The 17,825-nt window shown below is 57.8% G+C and overlaps 2 protein-coding genes across 6 annotated transcripts in view; both read left to right on the forward strand.

Annotated features, from left to right (window-relative positions):
- The window catches only part of ATP13A1 (ATPase type 13A1), a 12,821-nt gene extending 6,792 nt beyond the window's left edge, over positions 1-6,029 (forward strand). The window contains exons 15-25 of the mRNA XM_014545724.1: positions 981-1,106; positions 1,770-1,878; positions 3,245-3,444; positions 3,519-3,615; positions 4,092-4,252; positions 4,323-4,437; positions 4,541-4,737; positions 5,155-5,297; positions 5,489-5,600; positions 5,690-5,833; positions 5,919-6,029. Of these exons, the coding sequence (XP_014401210.1) occupies positions 981-1,106; positions 1,770-1,878; positions 3,245-3,444; positions 3,519-3,615; positions 4,092-4,252; positions 4,323-4,437; positions 4,541-4,737; positions 5,155-5,297; positions 5,489-5,600; positions 5,690-5,833; positions 5,919-6,029 (1,515 nt within the window). The remainder of the gene's footprint in view (positions 1-980; positions 1,107-1,769; positions 1,879-3,244; positions 3,445-3,518; positions 3,616-4,091; positions 4,253-4,322; positions 4,438-4,540; positions 4,738-5,154; positions 5,298-5,488; positions 5,601-5,689; positions 5,834-5,918) is intronic.
- Positions 6,030-8,111: 2,082 nt separating this feature from the next.
- GMIP (GEM interacting protein) lies at positions 8,112-17,752 on the forward strand. 5 transcript variants are annotated; one of them, XM_014545725.1, is made up of 22 exons: positions 8,112-8,315; positions 8,603-8,738; positions 9,246-9,330; positions 9,721-9,796; positions 9,906-9,963; positions 10,573-10,698; positions 10,779-10,843; positions 10,948-11,055; positions 11,624-11,704; positions 11,786-11,956; positions 12,048-12,185; positions 12,552-12,748; positions 13,068-13,174; positions 13,246-13,335; positions 13,624-13,701; positions 13,775-13,929; positions 14,223-14,411; positions 14,514-14,651; positions 14,754-14,950; positions 15,238-15,625; positions 17,087-17,153; positions 17,282-17,752. In XM_014545725.1, the coding sequence occupies exons 2-22, from the start codon at positions 8,693-8,695 to the stop codon at positions 17,656-17,658; spliced, it is 2,937 nt and encodes a 978-aa protein (XP_014401211.1). In that variant the 5' UTR covers positions 8,112-8,315; positions 8,603-8,692; the 3' UTR covers positions 17,659-17,752. The 5 variants fall into 5 exon arrangements, with proteins under 5 accessions (XP_014401211.1, XP_005873864.1, XP_005873865.1 ...); XM_005873802.2 differs by having other exon boundaries at positions 8,603-8,735; XM_005873803.2 differs by lacking the exon at positions 8,603-8,738.
- Positions 17,753-17,825: the final 73 nt, after the last annotated feature.

Below are 17,825 nucleotides of genomic sequence, written 5' to 3' on the forward strand. Positions count from 1 at the left end.
TTGGGGATCCAGCCCGCAACCCGGGCATGCTCCCTGACCAGGAATTGAACCATGACCTCCTGGTTCATAGGTCAGTGCTCAACCACTGAGCATGCTGACTGGCTCAGGAGACAATTTAGATTACCATCTCTAGTCTAATTCTGACCCAGCCCAGTTCAGTCACCTGGTTACTGCATGCTTTGGGGACATCCCCAGCTCTCAGTCATACCCCCATGTCCCATCAGCTCTTCTCCCACCTCCACTGCCAACACTCCTTTACCTCCTTCCACCTTGGCCTTCATCCAGGCTGTTTGCACCCAGTGGCCAAGAGATCCTTCCAGAATGCATGCCTGATCACACCCCTCCAGAACCACTCCTGCTTAATGCCACCCCTCTCACAATCCAGGACCCCTCAGACGAATCCATGCACCAGGTGCATGGATTCAGCCCGATTCCCGCAGGTCAGGCCGAGGGATCCCACCAGTGCACGAATCCATGCACCAGGCCTTTAGTGTACATATAAGATCTTTGGTTAATCTCTTTCCTTCCCTCCCCCTTCCCTCTAAGATTCATCAGTCTGTTCCATGTTTCCATGCCTATACATTGAACACCTGCCCCTGGTGGTCAGTGTGCATCATAGCTACTGGTCAAACGGTCGCTTAGGCTTTTATATATATAGATGCCTTCCCCAGTAGAAGACAAGCTTAATGAGGGTGGCCATTTTTGGTTTCTGGGATGAGGTAGAGGGTGAGCACATGCTGGGTGGTTAACAAGGAACAATTGACAGAAGCCAAGACACAAGGTCTCTGTGAGGACATGCCATGCCCACACCAGGGAGTAGAAGCACTGGGGGCGGGGACCACCCAGCCATTGCCAAGCTGCTGTGCCACAGGGAGGACAAGCCCTTCTCTGACCTCTCCACTCAGCACATTGTTGGGGCTTGGGGAATTGCAGGGCTGGGGGATGTTATGATCGTAAGAGCGCCCCATGTTTGTCCACAGGCCCGGGAGGTCAAGCGGGAGGCGTTGGAGTGTAACCTCAAATTCGTCGGCTTCATTGTGGTCTCCTGCCCGCTCAAGGCTGATTCCAAGGCTGTCATCCGGGAGATCCAGAATGCCTCCCACCGGGTATGGCTCCTGGACCCTCCACACCAGGCCCCTCAGACAGGTGGGCGGGTGGGCCTTGGCTCCTTACAGAGAGGAGGATGTGACAGCAGAGGACACTTCCACCCCCAGTGGGGCAAGTGGGTGCTTCCTGGGGTCCGCAGCATCCCTGAGAGGCTGAGGCTGGGTAGAGGGTGTGGGAGCAATACCCAGACGGGTCATGTCTGTCTCAGTGGCTTTAGTCTGTTCATCCTGGTATCCTGGTGTTTGGTTTAATTTGGGACTCAGGATGCAGTTTAACGTGGGAGCTAAGTGAGCAGTCTCAGAGGATGGTAGCAGGATCAGTCCCCACCTGGCGCTCAGCAGGCCTCCCAGCTCTAAGCTGGGAGGCTGGAACATGTGGTTCCCACCCACCCCACACACAGCTTCCTGGGAAGCTACCAAGCCAAAAAGGTCCACGAAAAAACTGGTTCATAATTTAACATGAAAGGTATGGGTGTTCTCAGAAAGACAAACATACATGTATTATTTTTAAAAACATCACCGGGGTGGACAGATTGTGGCCTTGGAAGCCCAGTCCTCAGGAGGGGGCCCAGACTTCTCTCTGTAGCCTTCCTTAAAGGGGACTCAGGCACTAGGTCTCCAGGCTGGCGTTCTGCCCCTCTGAGCCTTCGCCCCTCTCCCCAGGTGGTCATGATCACTGGTGACAACCCACTCACTGCCTGCCACGTGGCCCAGGAGCTACACTTCATTGAAAAGGCGCACACGCTGATCCTGCAGCCTCCCACCGAGAAAGGTGAGACCCTGAATGAGCATGCCCAGTGTTAGTGAGTGCCTGTGATGGTGGCAGCAGTGCGACATGGGCCTGTGGATCACAGCCCTGCTCCTCCGGCCATCTGGCTAGAGTTCCACCCATGTCTAGCAGCATGAGGGCAGTCACTGGCTCCAGGATCAGTGATGACATAATCTCAGGCAATCGATTATAGTCACACCATCTCACGTTTCATATCATCACACCCACCTTGGGCCTGACGGCTGCCTGTGCACTGCATGTATACCCCGTTCCCAAGTTCAGGGACTGCTGGTGCTGGTGCTCGGCCTGGCCAGACCCTGGGCAGCGGACTTGGTATGTGTTATCACATTGTCCCTTCACCCTACACAGGAGGGCTTGCCATCCCCATTCCACGTAGGAGGAAGCCATCTGGGTCAGCTGTTGTCACCCAGCTTTATAGACAATGAAACAGAAGTGAACCCACCCACCCAGGTTTCTTGGTGTCATTTTGACTAAACCTTTGAACCTGGATGGCCTGGCTCCAGCAGCTGGCCACTCGGTTGGCTGCAAGTGGTACCCCAGAGTCAGACCATTCGAGGAGCCGTTCCAGCCCCAGCACTTTCTGTCTGGTAGGGTGTGGTCTGTCAGATGCTGAAGGATGGTGCCCAGTGCAGCACCTGGCTCGGGGGTGCTTCACAAGGCTACAGGCCAGGGGAGGGTGTTGGTAAGGCCCAGCAAGGTCAGCTTCTGGCGCTTCCTGGCCTGTCTCCCAGTCTGCACTGCTGGTCCCAGAGCTCCGTCCGGCTCCAGGCACTGGGCTCCTGAGAGGCCCAGGATTATGGGCAGGCAGCCCAGAGAGGTGGCTGTCAGGGCTGTTGATTGGCAAGTGAAGCTGCTCTAATAAAAGGGCAACAACAAAAACCAGGTGGAGGTTAGTTTCCTGCCCAGCCGAGACTATCCAGTTGAGCCATCAGTGCCAGGAGGGCTAGTAGGCCAGCCAGCTGGAAAGAGGAAGTGAATAGCAAGTGTCTGGCCAGAGGAAGTGACTCCAGTGCCCCAGCCCCGGGAAAATGGGGTTTCAGGCAGGCCACAAGGGTGGGGCTAATTAAGTAATAGGTTTAGGGTATGCCTGGGTTGGAATTTGGCCACTTCACGTGGTCTCAGGCCCTGGGTTCTGGGATTCCTCATTTGTATTGGAGGGTTCTGAATAATCTCTATTGGACGGTCACCAGTCCAAAGCACAAGTAGGTGTGGATGCGGCTTGAAGGAAGGGTGAGGGTCAAAATGGTGCTCCAGAGAGGAGAGACAAGGACTAGGCATGTTGAGTCCAAGTCAGGGGTCTTCCTGGGTGACTAAGCCCTGTCCCTGACTCTGGGCACTGGCCCTGCAGGTCGATCCTGCGAGTGGTGCTCCATCGACGGCAGTGTCGTGCTACCCCTGGCCCAAGGCTCCCCAAAGGCGCTGGCCCGGGAGCATGCCCTGTGCCTCACGGGCGATGGCTTGGCCCACCTGCAGGCCGAGGACCCCCAGCTGCTGCTGCGCCTCATCCCCCATGTGCAAGTGTTTGCCCGTGTGGCCCCCAAACAGAAGGTGAGCGCAGAGGTGGTAGGCGGGCGAGGTCCATAAGTGGCACACAGCCCTCACTTGTTCCTTTGCCCGTGTAGGAGTTTGTTATCACCAGCCTGAAGGAGCTGGGCTACGTGACCCTCATGTGTGGCGACGGCACCAATGACGTGGGTGCCCTGAAGCACGCCGACGTGGGTGAGCCTCCCCGCCCCCCGGCTTACTGTTCAGCCAGCCAGGGCTCAGCATAAAGGACACCTCCCCGAGCATGAGGAGGCTGTGAGGATAGGGCGGGGCTGATAGGGTCAGGGATCCACGGGCAGAAGGACACAGTGTCTAAGGAACAGTGTGGCTGAAGCCACCAGAGCCATGGGGAAAGTTTGGGGAGCCAGGGAAGCTCTATGAGAGAACCCGGGACCCTTTGGTCCGCAGGCTGACACTCTATCCATTGAGCCAAACTGGCTAGGGCTTGTTTTTATTTTTTAAGTTGTTATAGAAAGTAAGATAAAATGCTCTCTGAGGGTACTCCTTGGGGAGGTCCAGTGAAATGGGGAGGTTTGGCTCTGAGGCCCATGGCTCCATCTAGGCATTGAGCTGACACTCACTCTGGCTTGGGGCCAGTGGGCTCCCCTGGATCCTGACACACACATATCCTTCCCTCTCCCCCACCCCAGGTGTGGCACTCCTGGCCAATGCCCCAGAGCGGGTTGTCGAGCGGAAGCGGCGGCCCCGTGACAGCCCTGTCCTGAGCAACAGCGGTGTCAGGGCCACCTCCAGGGCATCCAAGCAGAGGTTGGGGCTCCCACCCTCAGAGGAGCAGTCCACCTCCCAGAGGGTGAGTCTTGGGAGGGGGGTGCCGGCACCCCCTTGTGTCCAGGTCTCACCCACCGCCACCCACCCCACAGGACCGCCTGAGCCAGGTGCTGCGGGACCTCGAGGACGAGAGCATGCCCATCGTGAAGCTGGGGGATGCCAGCATTGCAGCACCCTTCACCTCCAAGCTCTCATCCATTCAGTGCAGTGAGTCCTGCCACCTGCCCTGTCCCCCTACCAGCCCTGCCTGGCACCCATGCCCATGCCTGCATGCACGCATGCTCACACCTACCTCCCCCAATCCATGTAGTCTGCCACGTGATCAAGCAGGGCCGGTGCACGCTCGTGACCACGCTGCAGATGTTCAAGATCCTGGCCCTCAATGCCCTCATCCTGGCCTACAGTCAGAGTGTCCTCTACCTGGAGGGCGTCAAGTTCAGCGACTTCCAGGCCACACTACAGGGGCTGCTGCTGGCTGGCTGCTTCCTCTTCATCTCCCGCTCCAAGGTGGGCTGAGACCCCAGGCAAAGCAATGGCTCCTGCCGTACCCACAGGCACCTCTGCCCTGGAGGTGCTGAGAGGCTTCAGTGATGCACGGCAAGGAACACTTGGGCCTGTCAGAGGTGCTTCCGGGCAGATGTCATCTTTTCTTCCTCACAGCAGCCCTCGGGGAAGCTGTCATCCCTGTGTTACAGATGGGGAGTGGGAGGGAGGGGGCAAGCCCACTGAGCTCTTCCCAGTAGCACAGCTCGGGCCCCAGCACTGTCCACAGGCAAGCAGGGCTCTGGAGGCTGGTGCCAACCCATGGCCCCAGGATGCGGTGACTGCTCTCTGCACCAGGCCTGCAGGAGGCGTGGGTGGGTGGGTGGCCCAGGGCACTCTGGGCCTTGACACTCACCATGTATTCAACCCCCAATACTGCAGCCCCTCAAGACCCTATCCCGGGAGCGGCCCCTGCCCAACATCTTCAACCTGTACACCATCCTCACCGTCCTGCTCCAGTTCTGCGTGCACTTCCTAAGTCTTATCTACCTATACAGCGAGGCCCAGGCCCGAAGCCCTGAAAAGTGAGTGCCGCCCTAGTAGTGGGTGCACAGGGCACCCACAGGAGGCAGCGTCCCTGTGGTGGGAGGTGGAAGGAGGATGCAGATGCAGGTGCAGACGTTGGCCTGGGGCAACCAGGACCAGGCAGAGAGCCCTGGTTATGTGCAGGGGAGTGGGAGCCACAGAACGGCCCTCACCCCCCTGCATCCTGCAGGCAGGAACAGTTTGTGGACCTGTATAAGGAGTTTGAGCCAACCCTGGTCAACAGCACTGTGTACATCATGGCCATGGCCATGCAAATGGCCACCTTTGCCATCAACTACAAGGTGAGCTCCAGCCCTAACCCAAGCATGCCCTCCTCACCCCACCCCCCCACCCCCCACAACACACACTATTCGTCTCTATGTCCCCACAGGGCCCGCCTTTCATGGAGAGCCTGCCTGAGAACAAGCCTCTGGTGTGGAGCCTGGTTGTGTCACTCCTAGCTATTGTGGGCTTGCTCCTCGGTTCCTCGCCTGACTTCAACAGCCAGTTTGGGCTTGTGGACATCCCCGTGGAGGTGAGTATCCCTGTGGGTGTGGCCCCAGGACTTGACCTGGGCCCATCGGCAGGCATCCAGCTCATCATCGCTCCCTCCCCTGCAGTTCAAGCTGGTCATCGCCCAGGTCCTGATCCTTGACTTCTGCCTGGCACTCCTGGCCGACCGCGTCCTGCAGTTCTTCCTGGGGACCCCGAAGCTGAAAGTGCCTTCCTGAGACAGCAGTGCCAGCACCCACTGCCCACCCTGCTACCACCGGGCAGGGACCCCATGTGGGCCCCGGGAGGGAACACTGCCCCCACGGCAAGGCCAGAGCAGTCTTGCCCATTAAGACTGAGTTGGGGCCGCCCCTCTCACCCCCCCCCACATGGCCGTCCTTGGGCCTGGCTGGCAGAACCAGCCCCCAGCCAGCACCTTTGGTAAATAAAGCAGCATCCACAATTTTAAGAAGCCCTGCCTTCACCTCTGCCTGTACCACACAAGGGGTCGCTGGGAGGCTGGTGTTCTCCGAGGAAGGTCCTAGCACCCGCCCAGAGGGCTCTGTGAGGTTAAGGACACCCTCTGCAACAGTCGGGGCTTGGGTTGGGCGAGCTTCCAGCCCAGAGCTCTGCATATTCCCTGGTTTAATAAGCACCCCCATATGTCAGCTTCGTATTTTCACACCTCAGGCACTCGGGGGAGGCTTAGGATCTATGGCTTTTTTCCCTTTTCAGTTATATGCAAAATGGCAGCATGCCTTCTCTCCATGGTGTCTTATATGTGAGGAAGTTCAATCCACACCATTAGAATGCTGACTCAGGCTGGGGTCCTGAGGCATTTGGGTGCTGTTGCCATTTCAGTCACAGCCAGGCTGACCCAGCAGCCTGGCTCTGCCCTCACAATGACTGTCCTTCCTTGCAAAGGGCACTCAATGCAATCGGCAATGTCAGAGCAGGCAGCACGAGAGCAGCTGGTTGGAGATAACAGCGAAAAACTTTAGGAAGCAAAGTTACAAACATGAAGTCTAATTACAGCCAGAAATTCCACTGAGTTAAGAGTGGGTGCATTTTTATAACAGAAGCTGCTTGTGACCACCTCAGGCCAGGGGACCCAGACTCAGACTTCTGGGCCTCCTGCCCACCGATGCTAATTGGAGGGCTCAGTCCTTTCCTGCCCTCGGTCATCCTCGGTAGCCCACCCCCGTCTGCTTCCCCAGTGAGTGGAGTGTAGCCTGCAGTCCTTGGGAGGCCTTGGGAAGCAGCAGGGACCAGCCGTGGATACCTGTGAGCATCATGAGCACTGGCTGGCCAAGGTCCCGGGGAGTAGTGGCCCCAGACCGCAGCCTGCAGAGGGTTGCTGTGGTCATTGGAATGTAGAGGGAGGCCAGATCCCTGCGACAACTTGAGGCGACTCAGGAGAGCAGTCTGGAATTGGGTTTGCCAGGGATGATTGGGGGCTCAGGGGAGTGTCTCTGTGCCGCCCTCATCACTACCCCATCCCACCCCAGGTCTGAAAAGAACTGAGGGCTATGCTATAATTGGCCCTCAAGAGCCTGATCTAGCTTTGAGGGTCACTGGGAGTCCCCCAGGCCAGGAGTTTCTGGCCACAAAGTGTTAGGTGACTTCTGATTCGCCTGTAATTGGGCAGGACTTCGGGCCTTCACATGGGGCTCCATGTCTCTAGTCCGGCTGGACGGGTTCGGGGTCCACAGAGCCCTGAGCAGGATGTTACTGGGTGTGTGGAAGGGTCGAAAACCGGTGGACTCTGGGGTCACTCCTGGGGGAGTGTGCTGGCGCTTTGGGACCGCGCAAAGATCTGGGAAGGAGGATGTGAGGGCGATCTGGCTGCGACATCTGCCACCCCATGGATCGCCAGGGTTGATCTGGCTGACTAGGCGGGTGTCCCCCTCCTCCCTCACCGATCCATGTGCGTCCCTCCCCGAAGCTGCGCGCTCGGTCGAAGAGAACGACCTTCCCCGCGAGGAGAGGACCGGTCTTCGGTCAAAGGTATACGAGTAGCTGCGCTCCCCTGCTAGAACCTCCAAACAAGCTCTCAAGGTCCATTTGTAGGAGAACGTAGGGTAGTCAAGCTTCCAAGAATCCAGACACATCCAAATGAGGAGCTGCACGTGGCAGTCTGCCTTCCTTTAAAAAAAAAAAAATCTGGGAAGGAGAACCCTGGCCAGGATGGAGTCCTGGGGTGCCCAGGTCTGGGGTGGTCGCCCAGGAGGCACTGGCCTTGGAGCATCTCTGCCCTTGAGCTGGGGGCTCCTTCCGCGCTTCCTAGCCTGGGGGCGTGGCCTCGGGCAAGGGCGTGTTTAGCTTGATAAAGTGGGGGCGTGGCCTCCGGCAAGGGCGTGTCTAGCTTGATGAAGTGGGGGCGTGGCCTACCATGGGGCGGGGAGACGCGGAAGCTGGTGGTAGCCGGAGCAGAAAATCTGGGCTAGGCCCAGGCGGCGCGGTTCCATCATCTCAGTCCCTGTCCCCACCGAGCAGCCCGTAGGCCATGGACGCAGCAGAGCCGGGTAGGCGGTCCGGGATACGGGATCAAGAGGGGCATCAGCCATACCCGCTTCCTAAACTGAGGGCCTACGGTTGTCCCTCTCTGTCCTAGAGCAGGGGAAGGAGTTCCTGAATGGGGAGGACGCCGGGGATCCTCCATTGTGGGCACCGTCCCCCCCAAGCCGAGAGGAGCCCGGGACACCAGTCCCTGACCCCCTCCCCCTTGGAGTCTTCACCCCGGATGCCTTGTTGAAGGGGCCCAGGAAGGGGAAGTGGCTGCTTCTGCTTTTGATATTTGTGATGGGGGCAGGGTGCAACAACCGCGGATGGAGAGGGGCGAGGGCGACAGTGCAGCAGGATCGCCACCCGCTGCTCCGCAGCCCAGGGAGGAGCAACGCTGATGGGGCCCCCAGAAGAAGGGCGGGAGAAGCTGTTGCAGAAATGTAGCAAGTTTCCGCTTGTTTGGGGGGCTGTCGTTTGTGTCTCTCTATGCATGTTGAGTGTCAGTCATCAGTCTTTATGGCCGATGGTTCGGTCTGCCAGTGTTTCTGCCATAGCTCTCTGCCTGTCTGTCCCATGTGTATTTCCATCTGTCTGGCCTGAGTTCCATGTGGCTCCATTGCCAGGCTGGCTCTCGCCCCTGGGGACAGTGTGACTGCATCTGGAGCGTCTGTTTTGTCTCTTTGCCTCTGAGCCCGTGTGTTTGTGGCTGTCTCTGCTCTCTGTGTTGGGCTGTGCCTGAGTCCATCTGCTTGGCAAAGTCAGCCCCACCACCCAAGCCCACCCTCCCTCCATTCCAACTCAGACACCCACCCCATCCCACACTCCCTACAGAACCAGAACTTTCTGTCTTGCTCCTCTTTCTTTCTCTCTCCCCACCCTCCAAACAGCCAGCCGAGGTGCTGTGGACTGAAGGAGGCTTCGTGTACCCATATATGACCCCCTGCTTTCAGGGCTTCCCCCGGCTCCTGAGAGCAGGAAGAGGTACAGTGACATCTTTCGGAGCCTGGACAACCTTGAAATTTCACTGGGGAACGCGTGAGTCTGAGACGACTGGGTCGCCCCCAAAACCTGCCAAAATCTCCAAAACACCCAAAATTCACACCCCCCCAAATCCACTGGAAATCCCTATAGTGGTCCTAGAACCCCCACATATCCTTCTGGTGACCCCTTAAAACATTTGAGACCCCTATAATCCCACTCTCTGAATCCCAAAGTTACCTGTAACCTGTCAAACTCTGTCTCATGTCTCATAAAAAAGCTCACCTGGTTGTCCCCCAAAACCCCATCCCTTAGACCTCCCAGATACAAGAGATGTCACTGGGGGGGGGGGTATCAGGACCATCTGCCAAAATTCCCTGGGACCCTCAGTACCCTGAGCGGGACAGCCTGGGTGGAGGGTGGTATCCTGATACCCTTACCTCCCAGGACCCTTGAGATGCTGGCTGGAGACCCTATACTTTCAGGAGACCCAGAGCCTGACAAGACCCCCACGGCCACTGTGGTGAGAGGGGGAGCCAAGGGGGCAGGAAGGAGGGGCCTCCAGGAGGAGGGGCTTTAAGGAGGGGTCCCCTGCCCTGCATGTTCCTGAATGCTGTCTCCCTCCCCCTCAGACCAGTGAAACCAGCCATTGGAGTGGCCCCTCCCCAGAGGGTCCTGCACCCCTTACAGGTAGGGGGTTTGAAGGCAGGAGGTGGGGGCAAAAAGTTCTTGCCTTAAGTCAGAGGTTCTCAACCTGTGGGTCGCGACCCCTTTGTAAGTCGAACGACCCTTTCACAGGAGTCGCCTAAGACCATCGGAAAACACATATATAATTACATATTGTTTTTGTGATTAATCACTATGCTTTAATTATGTTCAATTTGTAACAATGAAAATACATCCTGCATATCAGATATTTACATTACGATTCATAACAGTAGCAAAATTACAGTTATGAAGTAAAATAATTTTACGGTTGGGGGTCACCTCAACATGAGGAACTGTTTTAAAGGGTCGCAGCATTAGGAAGGTTGAGAACCACTGCCTTAAGTCATCACCGACTGCCTGTCCTGTGCACCTGGGACACTGCAGTGCACAGAGCGGCCGTGAGCCCCTGCCCTCAGGGAGCCCCCGTCTGGGTGGAGAATCCGCATAAAATTGCAAGTCATTGTAAAGGGCATTTTGGGGAGTCATAGGGTGTAGAATAAAGGTCACTGGTCAGGTCTAGAGGCTCAAGTGAGGTTAGGGTTTCAAGGGAGTTTAGGATTCAGAGGTCAGAGGTCCACCTGTCTGCCCCAGGGGAGGAACTGGACTTGCGGCTCATTCGGACCAAGGGTGGTGTGGACGCAGCCCTGGAATATGCCAAGACCTGGAGCCGCTATGCGAAGGAGCTGCTAGCCTGGACCGAGAAGAGAGCCAGCCTTGGTGAGGGTCCTTCCACCGGCCCCAGGCTCCAGGCAGCTCCCCCTCCCTGCCCAGCTCAGACCCTTGCTGTCTCCCCCCAGAGCTAGATTTTACCAAAAGCATTATGAAGATCGCCGAGGCTGGCAAGGTGTCAATCCAACAGCAGGTAACCATGACCAGCCCCCCTCCCCCCCAGAGCCCAAACCCTTTGGAAAGAACCACAGCCCAACCCCATCCCTAGATCCTCAGCATCTTCCATCCCCACCCCAGAGCCACATGCCACTGCAGTACATCTACACCCTGTTTCTGGAGCACGACCTCAGCCTGGGAGCCCTGGCCATGGAGACAGTGGCCCAGCAGAAAAGAGACTACTACCAGGTGAGGGAGCCATGCTGCCCATGCACCATTCCATTCACTCCACTCAGCGGGAGGGCGCCGGCACCGTCAGTGCTATTTTGCTGATGAGGAAGCGAAGGCCCATGCATGCTGAGGAACTTGACCAAGATTACCCAGCAGAGATTCAAACCAGGCTTCCTGTGCAATTGCAAACTGCATTTGTTTGTTGGTGGGGCGCAAGGTGAGGTGCTGAGTATTCCCAGGAAGAGCCTCTTGGCATCTCTGGATCAAGGCAGAAAGGATGAGGTGACCACTAAGTCTTCTTGTTGGGACATGGAGTGGGGGTGACGGTGTCACCGGGGGGTGGCTGGTCAGGGTCATCCTGGGGGCAGGACCCCGCAGGAGTGGGACCTAGGCAGAGGTACATTCAGGGTCTGAGGCAGGGACTGGCTCTCCGTGGAGATGGAGTGAGTCCTGGTACCGTGGGTGAGAAGACCTTCTGGGAGACTGCAGACCCTGAAAAGGATCCAGAGGGTGACAGGCACCTGGCCTCAGGGAATGGAAGGACCAGTGGCCCTGAGGCAGCATCCCCGTCCCCCATCATTGCCAGCCCCTGGCCTCCAAACGGACTGAGATTGAGAAGTGGCGGAAGGAGTTCAAGGAGCAGTGGATGAAAGAGCAGAAGCGGATGGTGAGGCCCGGGTGGGTGAGGATGAGCGAGGGGAGGGGAGGGGAGGACGGGGCACTGACTGTGCTCCTGCCCTTCCCCCAGAACGAAGCGGTGCAGGCACTGCGGAGAGCCCAGCTCCATTACCTGCATCGCAGCGAGGACCTGCAGGTGCGCGCCCAGGCATCCTCTGAGGACCCAGCCCCCCAGGCCTCACCGGGACACAGCAAACAGCAAGAGCGGCGGCGGCGCTCCCGAGAGGAGGCCCAGGCCAAGGTGGTGACCCTGCCCCCTCGGCCCCCTAGTGCTTCGGTGCTCCCCACCCCATGCTGTCTCCCACCTGTACCCCCGGCCTTGCTTTCTCCAGGTGCAGGAGGCAGAGGCGTTGTACCAGGCCTGCGTCCGTGAGGCCAATGCGAGGCAGCAGGACTTAGAGGCCACCAAACAGCGAATCGTGTCACACATACGCAAGCTGGTGCTGCAGGGAGACGAAGTGATGAAGCGGGTGAGACCCTACCCCAAGCCGAGCGCCCCTCCCTCCTGGCATCTCTGGATCAAGGCAGAAAGGACGAAGTGACCACTAAGTCTTCTTGTTGGGACACGGAGTGGGGGTGACGGTGTCACCGGGGGGTGGCTGGTCAGATCCTAAACTGCCTCCAGGGTACCAGGACCCGCTCCATCTCCATGGATGGCCAGTCCCTGCCTCAGACCCTCGATGTACCTCTGCCGAGGTCCCACTCCTGTGGGGTCCTGCCCCCAGGATGACCCTGACCGGCCACCCCCCGGTGACACCCTCATCCCTAGGCTGCCTCCCACTGTCTGACTCCACGCCCCCTCTCTCATGTGTGGTCTCCGTGGTCTCACCTGGCAGGTGACCCTGGGACTGTTCCGGCTTCGAGGGGTGCAAGCAGAGCGTGGTCCCCGCGCCTTTACCGCCCTGGCCGAGTGCTGTGCGCCCTTTGAGCCTGGCCAGCGCTACCAGGAGTTCGTGCGGACACTGCAGCCAGAGGCCCCGCCACCCCCACCACCTGCCTTCTCTTTCCAGGAGTTTGTTCCTACCCCGCACAGGTGGGCCCCTAGGAGCAGAGTCAGGAAGGAGCCCCAGACATGGTGCGGGCTGTTGGCGTCTTGGGCTGAGAACTTGGGGTCAAAGAACTCAAAGCCTCAGCACTTGGATTTAGTACCCAAGGCTCTCTCTCATCCGGGAAGTGGGGGTTGTCCCAGTCCTGGGAGGGTCGGGACTTTAAGATCGCTGCACTGGCCACATGCTCACACACCTCAGGGCTTGCAGACCCAAGTACTTGGAGTTGGATCCAAGATGCGGACCCTGGGTGCTATCGCCTTGGCCAGTGTCTGGTTCTCAGAGCCCTCAAACCTGTCCTCTCAGCTCCCCTCTAGACACAAAGAAAAAGCTCTCCGGCCCCCCACCTCCTCGGTTGGATGAGAGTGCAGCTGAGCCAGGCCCTGGGGAGGACACAGGCGCCGTCTGGCAGGGTGAGTGCAGTGAGGGTTGGGGAGCAGTGGTGCTGGGGAGGGCCGTCCTCATTGACCTCTCTCCCTCCTAGGGACTCCGGGCCCCACTCCAGGCAGCGATGTGGACAGCGTGGGCGGTAGCAGCGAGTCTCGATCCCTGGACTCTCCCACTTCCAGCCCAGGTGGGGCCAGGACCTGGCCCTGACCCACTCCTAACTCTGACCCTCCTCCAGCCCTGGCCAGGCTCTGACCTTTAATCTCTAACCAACCCTTTGACCTTTAACCTACCCACACTCCTGACCTATTTCTTCAGCCTCTGACCTATCTGACCCCCCACATACACACCTTCAACCCTTTCCCCAAGGATATCTGGGGGTGGTTCTGAAAGGCCTGAAAACTAGGAAAGTCTGCTTAGCTTTGGAACTTCCCCATGACCCCTATGACCCCAACCTCGGACCCTCTGACTCCAGGCCCTGGTACGAGGCGGCTGGTGAAGGTCTCATCCACAGGCACTGAGTCTTCAGATGACTTTGAGGAGCGAGACCCCGGTAAGGCTGGAAGCAGGTGGGGCAGGACGGGGGCAGGGATGGACCAGGCCCCCCTCACCCTACTTTCCCACAGACCTGGGAGACGGGCTTGAGAACGGGTCCGGCAGCCCCTTCAGGAAGTGGACGCTCTCCAACGCAGCCCAGACTCACCGGCTGCGGCGACTGAGGGGCCCAGCCAAGTGCCGCGAGTGTGAGGCCTTCATGGTCAGCGGGACCGAATGTGAGGAGGTGTGGCCCGGGCCGATGACCCAGTGCTCTCTGCTGACCCCACTGACCTCCTGAGCCCCAGGCACCTCCATGACCTGATATTCCTGTGGCCTTCCTGCCCCTGGGGCCAGCCCTGATCGAATGATTGCCATGAGCTTCCCGTTCCCTAAGGATCCTTCCAACCTTCACTTCTGCTGACCCCCAATGACCTCCCTGACCTTTTTTTTAGGAAACTGTTCTTTATTTATGCAAAACATTTTCTAAATTAATTTTTATTTGCTACCAATGAATTTGCTCCCACCCCCACCCCCCAGTGCTTTCTGACCTGCCACAAGCGCTGCCTTGAGACTCTGCTGATCCTCTGTGGACACAGGCGGCTCCCAGCCCGGACACCCCTCTTCGGGGTCAACTTCCTGCAGCTGCCCAGGGACTTCCCGGAGGAGGTGCCCTTTGTCGTCACCAAGTGCACGGCTGAGATAGAACAGCGCGCTCTGGGTGTGCAGGTGCTACCTTGACCCTTGACCTTTGACCATCCCCAGCAATGGCCTGGCCCTCTCCATGGCTGGATTACTACCCAGGTGTTTCTTTCCCACCCTACCCTACAGGGCATTTATCGGGTCAGCGGGTCCCGGGTCCGTGTAGAACGACTGTGTCAGGCTTTCGAGAATGGCCGAGCGTTGGTGGACCTGTCTGGGAACTCACCTCATGATGTCTCAACTGTGCTCAAGCGATTCCTCCAGGAGGTGGGTGCTCAGGGGACAGGGCAGGGCCAGCTGGGCAGGCTGAGGCTAAGGACCCTCTACAGCCTACCCACACCCATGTTCCCTCTGCCATTCCACCCCCAGCTCACTGACCCCGTGGTCCCCTCCCACTTCTACGATGCCTTCATCTCTCTGGCTAAAACCCTGCATGCAAACCCCGGGCACGACTCTGAGACCCCAAGTCCCAGTCCTGAGGTTATTCGCTTGCTGAAGACCCTCTTGATGCAGCTGCCTGACTCTAACTACAACACCCTGCGGCATCTGGTGGCTCATCTGTTCAGGTGTGCACTGTCCCTGACCTTGAAGTGGATCTGTGACTATTGGACATGTGACTACTGACACTGACCTCTGATCTTTGCATGTATTTTCTAAGCTCTGAGCCTTAATACATGACTTCTGACTTTCGGTGCCTACTCCTGCACCCCTTGGCTGGGCATAGAGCTGCTGGTCTCCAACTGTGACCAGGGCACTGACCGTGACTTGGGCAAGTCACCACTAGTCCGGCTTCCAGGTCCCACCGGATAAGTGACGACTGTGCACTCTGTGCCTTTCCTTCTCCTCACCCCAGGGTGGCTGCACAGTTTGAGGAAAACAAGATGTCTGCCAACAACTTGGGCATTGTGTTTGGACCTACGCTGCTGCGGCCACCGGATGATCCTGGGGCAGCTGCCACCGGCTCTGTTACCTGCCTCCTGGACTTCGGGCACCAGGCCCAGCTTGTCGAGTTCCTCATAGTGCACTATGAGCAGATCTTTGGGATGGACGAGCTCCCCCTGGCCACTGAGCTCCCACCTCAAGACCCCAGCCCAGCCCCTGGGCCTCTCACAACCAGCCCCCAGCCAGCACCCCCATACCTTGCCCCAGATCCCCTGCCCCCAACCTTACCCTCAGATTCAGACCCAGGCCCTGAGCCCCACAGTGCCCTGGAGAAGCATCCCGAGGTCATGCCCTCCGAGGTAGGAACCAGCTGGGCCCACAGACATGGGGAGGGTCCTTTCTCCATTTCTTCTTCTCATTCGCTCTTTCTCCTCCCTTCCTTTCCCTTTAAAATGTTCTCTTTCACTCTTTCCTTATGTACCCTGTGCTCATTCTAGAAGGGAAAGTGAGGAGTGGAATTGGGGAGGGGAGGGAGCGTTAATAATGGAGTGACAACAGGATACAGCCCTGCAGAGGGTGATCATTCATCCCTTCAACAGAATACTTATTTAACACCTACTATGTGCCAAGCATTGCTTTAGGCATTACATATACATCAGTGAGAATATTCAAAGACCCTATTCTCTTGGTGCCTGCATTCTCATGGGAAAGAAACCAGCAATAAACAAGAAATATGATACAGAGTTAGTTATATAGGATGTTACATGGTGACAAGTACTATAGAGGAAAGAAAGAGTAGCATAAGGTAAGGGATATCAGGGACAGGAGGTGAGAGGTGATGGACAGTTTGTAGCAGTAAGTAGGATGGTGTGGGCAGGTCTCCTGGAGAAAGTGGATTTGAACAAAGACTCGGAGGATGTGAAGGAGAAATAAGCCAGGGAAGGGCAGGGTAAGTGCGTTCCAGGCAAAGGGAATGGCCAATGCAAAGGCCCTGAGGTGGGAGCATGCCTGGTGTGTTCAAGGCACAGCTCCATGGTGTAATGAATGGAGGGAAGGCGAGGCCAAAGAGGTCACCTACTATACGTGAGCACTTTACAGGCTCCTGTCATTCTCACCACAGCCCCGAGCGGTAGATACTGTTAGTGAAAACCATTTACAGATGAGACCCCTTGGGAGGCTTCCTGGTCCCTCAGGTTCTGCTACACCTGCCACTCCGAGGCGTGCAGACCTCCTCCACTGCAGTCCCAAGGGTTGCTGGTAAGCGGTAGGACTCTGAGAGCTGGAATGACTCAAAGTGCTCAGGACGGTTCTGACTCATAGAAAGAACTCCGGCCGCTATTGGCATTCAGCACTCCGAGGCGTGCAGACCTCCTCCACTGCAGTCCCTAGGGTTGCTGGTAGGACTCAGAGCTGGAATGACTCAAAGTGCTCAGGACGGTTGACTCATAGAAAGAACTCCGGCCGCTATTGGCATTCAGCTAAAAGCAGAATAGGGAGACTATACAGCTAACCATACAGCTAACCGGGCGTGAGGTTGCAGAGAACAGAACAGGAAGGAGCGTCACCTCATCCTAGTGTGGAGATGAGTAAGTCACAGCCTGATTGGCTTCTGCTGAACCCGGGCGGCCCAGCCCTCAGAGCCCACAGTGGAGACCAGTAACATTGCTCTGCACAGCAGGACGGTTAAGGGCACCACATCTTCCCAGACACCAAAACTACACAGGAACTTGCATGTCCAGGAACAAACTCTTGGTTCTCCAAGAGTCTCAGAGAACTGGGATTTTATTGTGGGGGTCTTGGTCTTGGGTTTCTCCCTACAGATTCTAACTCCACAGAGTGACCAGAGAGAGGAAGTGGCCCAAGACACCAAAGAGGAGAGAGGGGAAGGTGAGTGTGTTGGGAGTAAACCAGGAGTTCTGGGGGTACCTGCCCAGGTAGCTCGGTGGAGAGATGACTCCCGGGAGGGATATCCAGAGGACGAGTGATGCTCAGCAGTGACCCCCCACATTCCACAGTGTCCAGCCAAGGCCCCGAGGACTCACTCCTGGGGACACAGTCCCGTGGCTACTTCAGCCGCCAGCCAGTGAAGTATCACCGGGGGGGCGTGCGGCCTGTCACCCACCAGCTGTCCAGCTTGGCCCTGGTGGCTTTCAAAATTGACGAGGAGACTCCTGTCACATCCGGGCCTCAAGGGAGCTTGCGGGGGAGGGGACCAGGCCCTGCTGCGGCCTCCCCTGAGGGCACTCCACCACGCCGCACCCCGCTGCCCAAGCACTTTGAGATCACCCAGGAGACAGCCCGGCTGCTCTCCAAGCTGCACAGAGAGGAGGTGCCCACGGCCACCTGCTGCCCGGACCCTCCGCCTGAGGATGAGGAAGTCGAGCGTCTCTGACCAGCCCAGCCCTCTGACCAAGTGGCCCAGGATTGAGGACATAGACTCACTTCTCCCCAGTTCAATGTTGGGGGATCTGGAGAGTTCCTATAAGGAGAAACTACAGGCCTGGGGGAAGACTAAAACCCTTTGGGGACAGTGTACCAGGACCCCCCCCCCCCCCCCCA

Source organism: Myotis brandtii, unplaced genomic scaffold (genome assembly GCF_000412655.1).
Source record: "Myotis brandtii unplaced genomic scaffold, ASM41265v1 scaffold421, whole genome shotgun sequence".
NCBI lineage: Eukaryota > Metazoa > Chordata > Mammalia > Chiroptera > Vespertilionidae > Myotis > Myotis brandtii.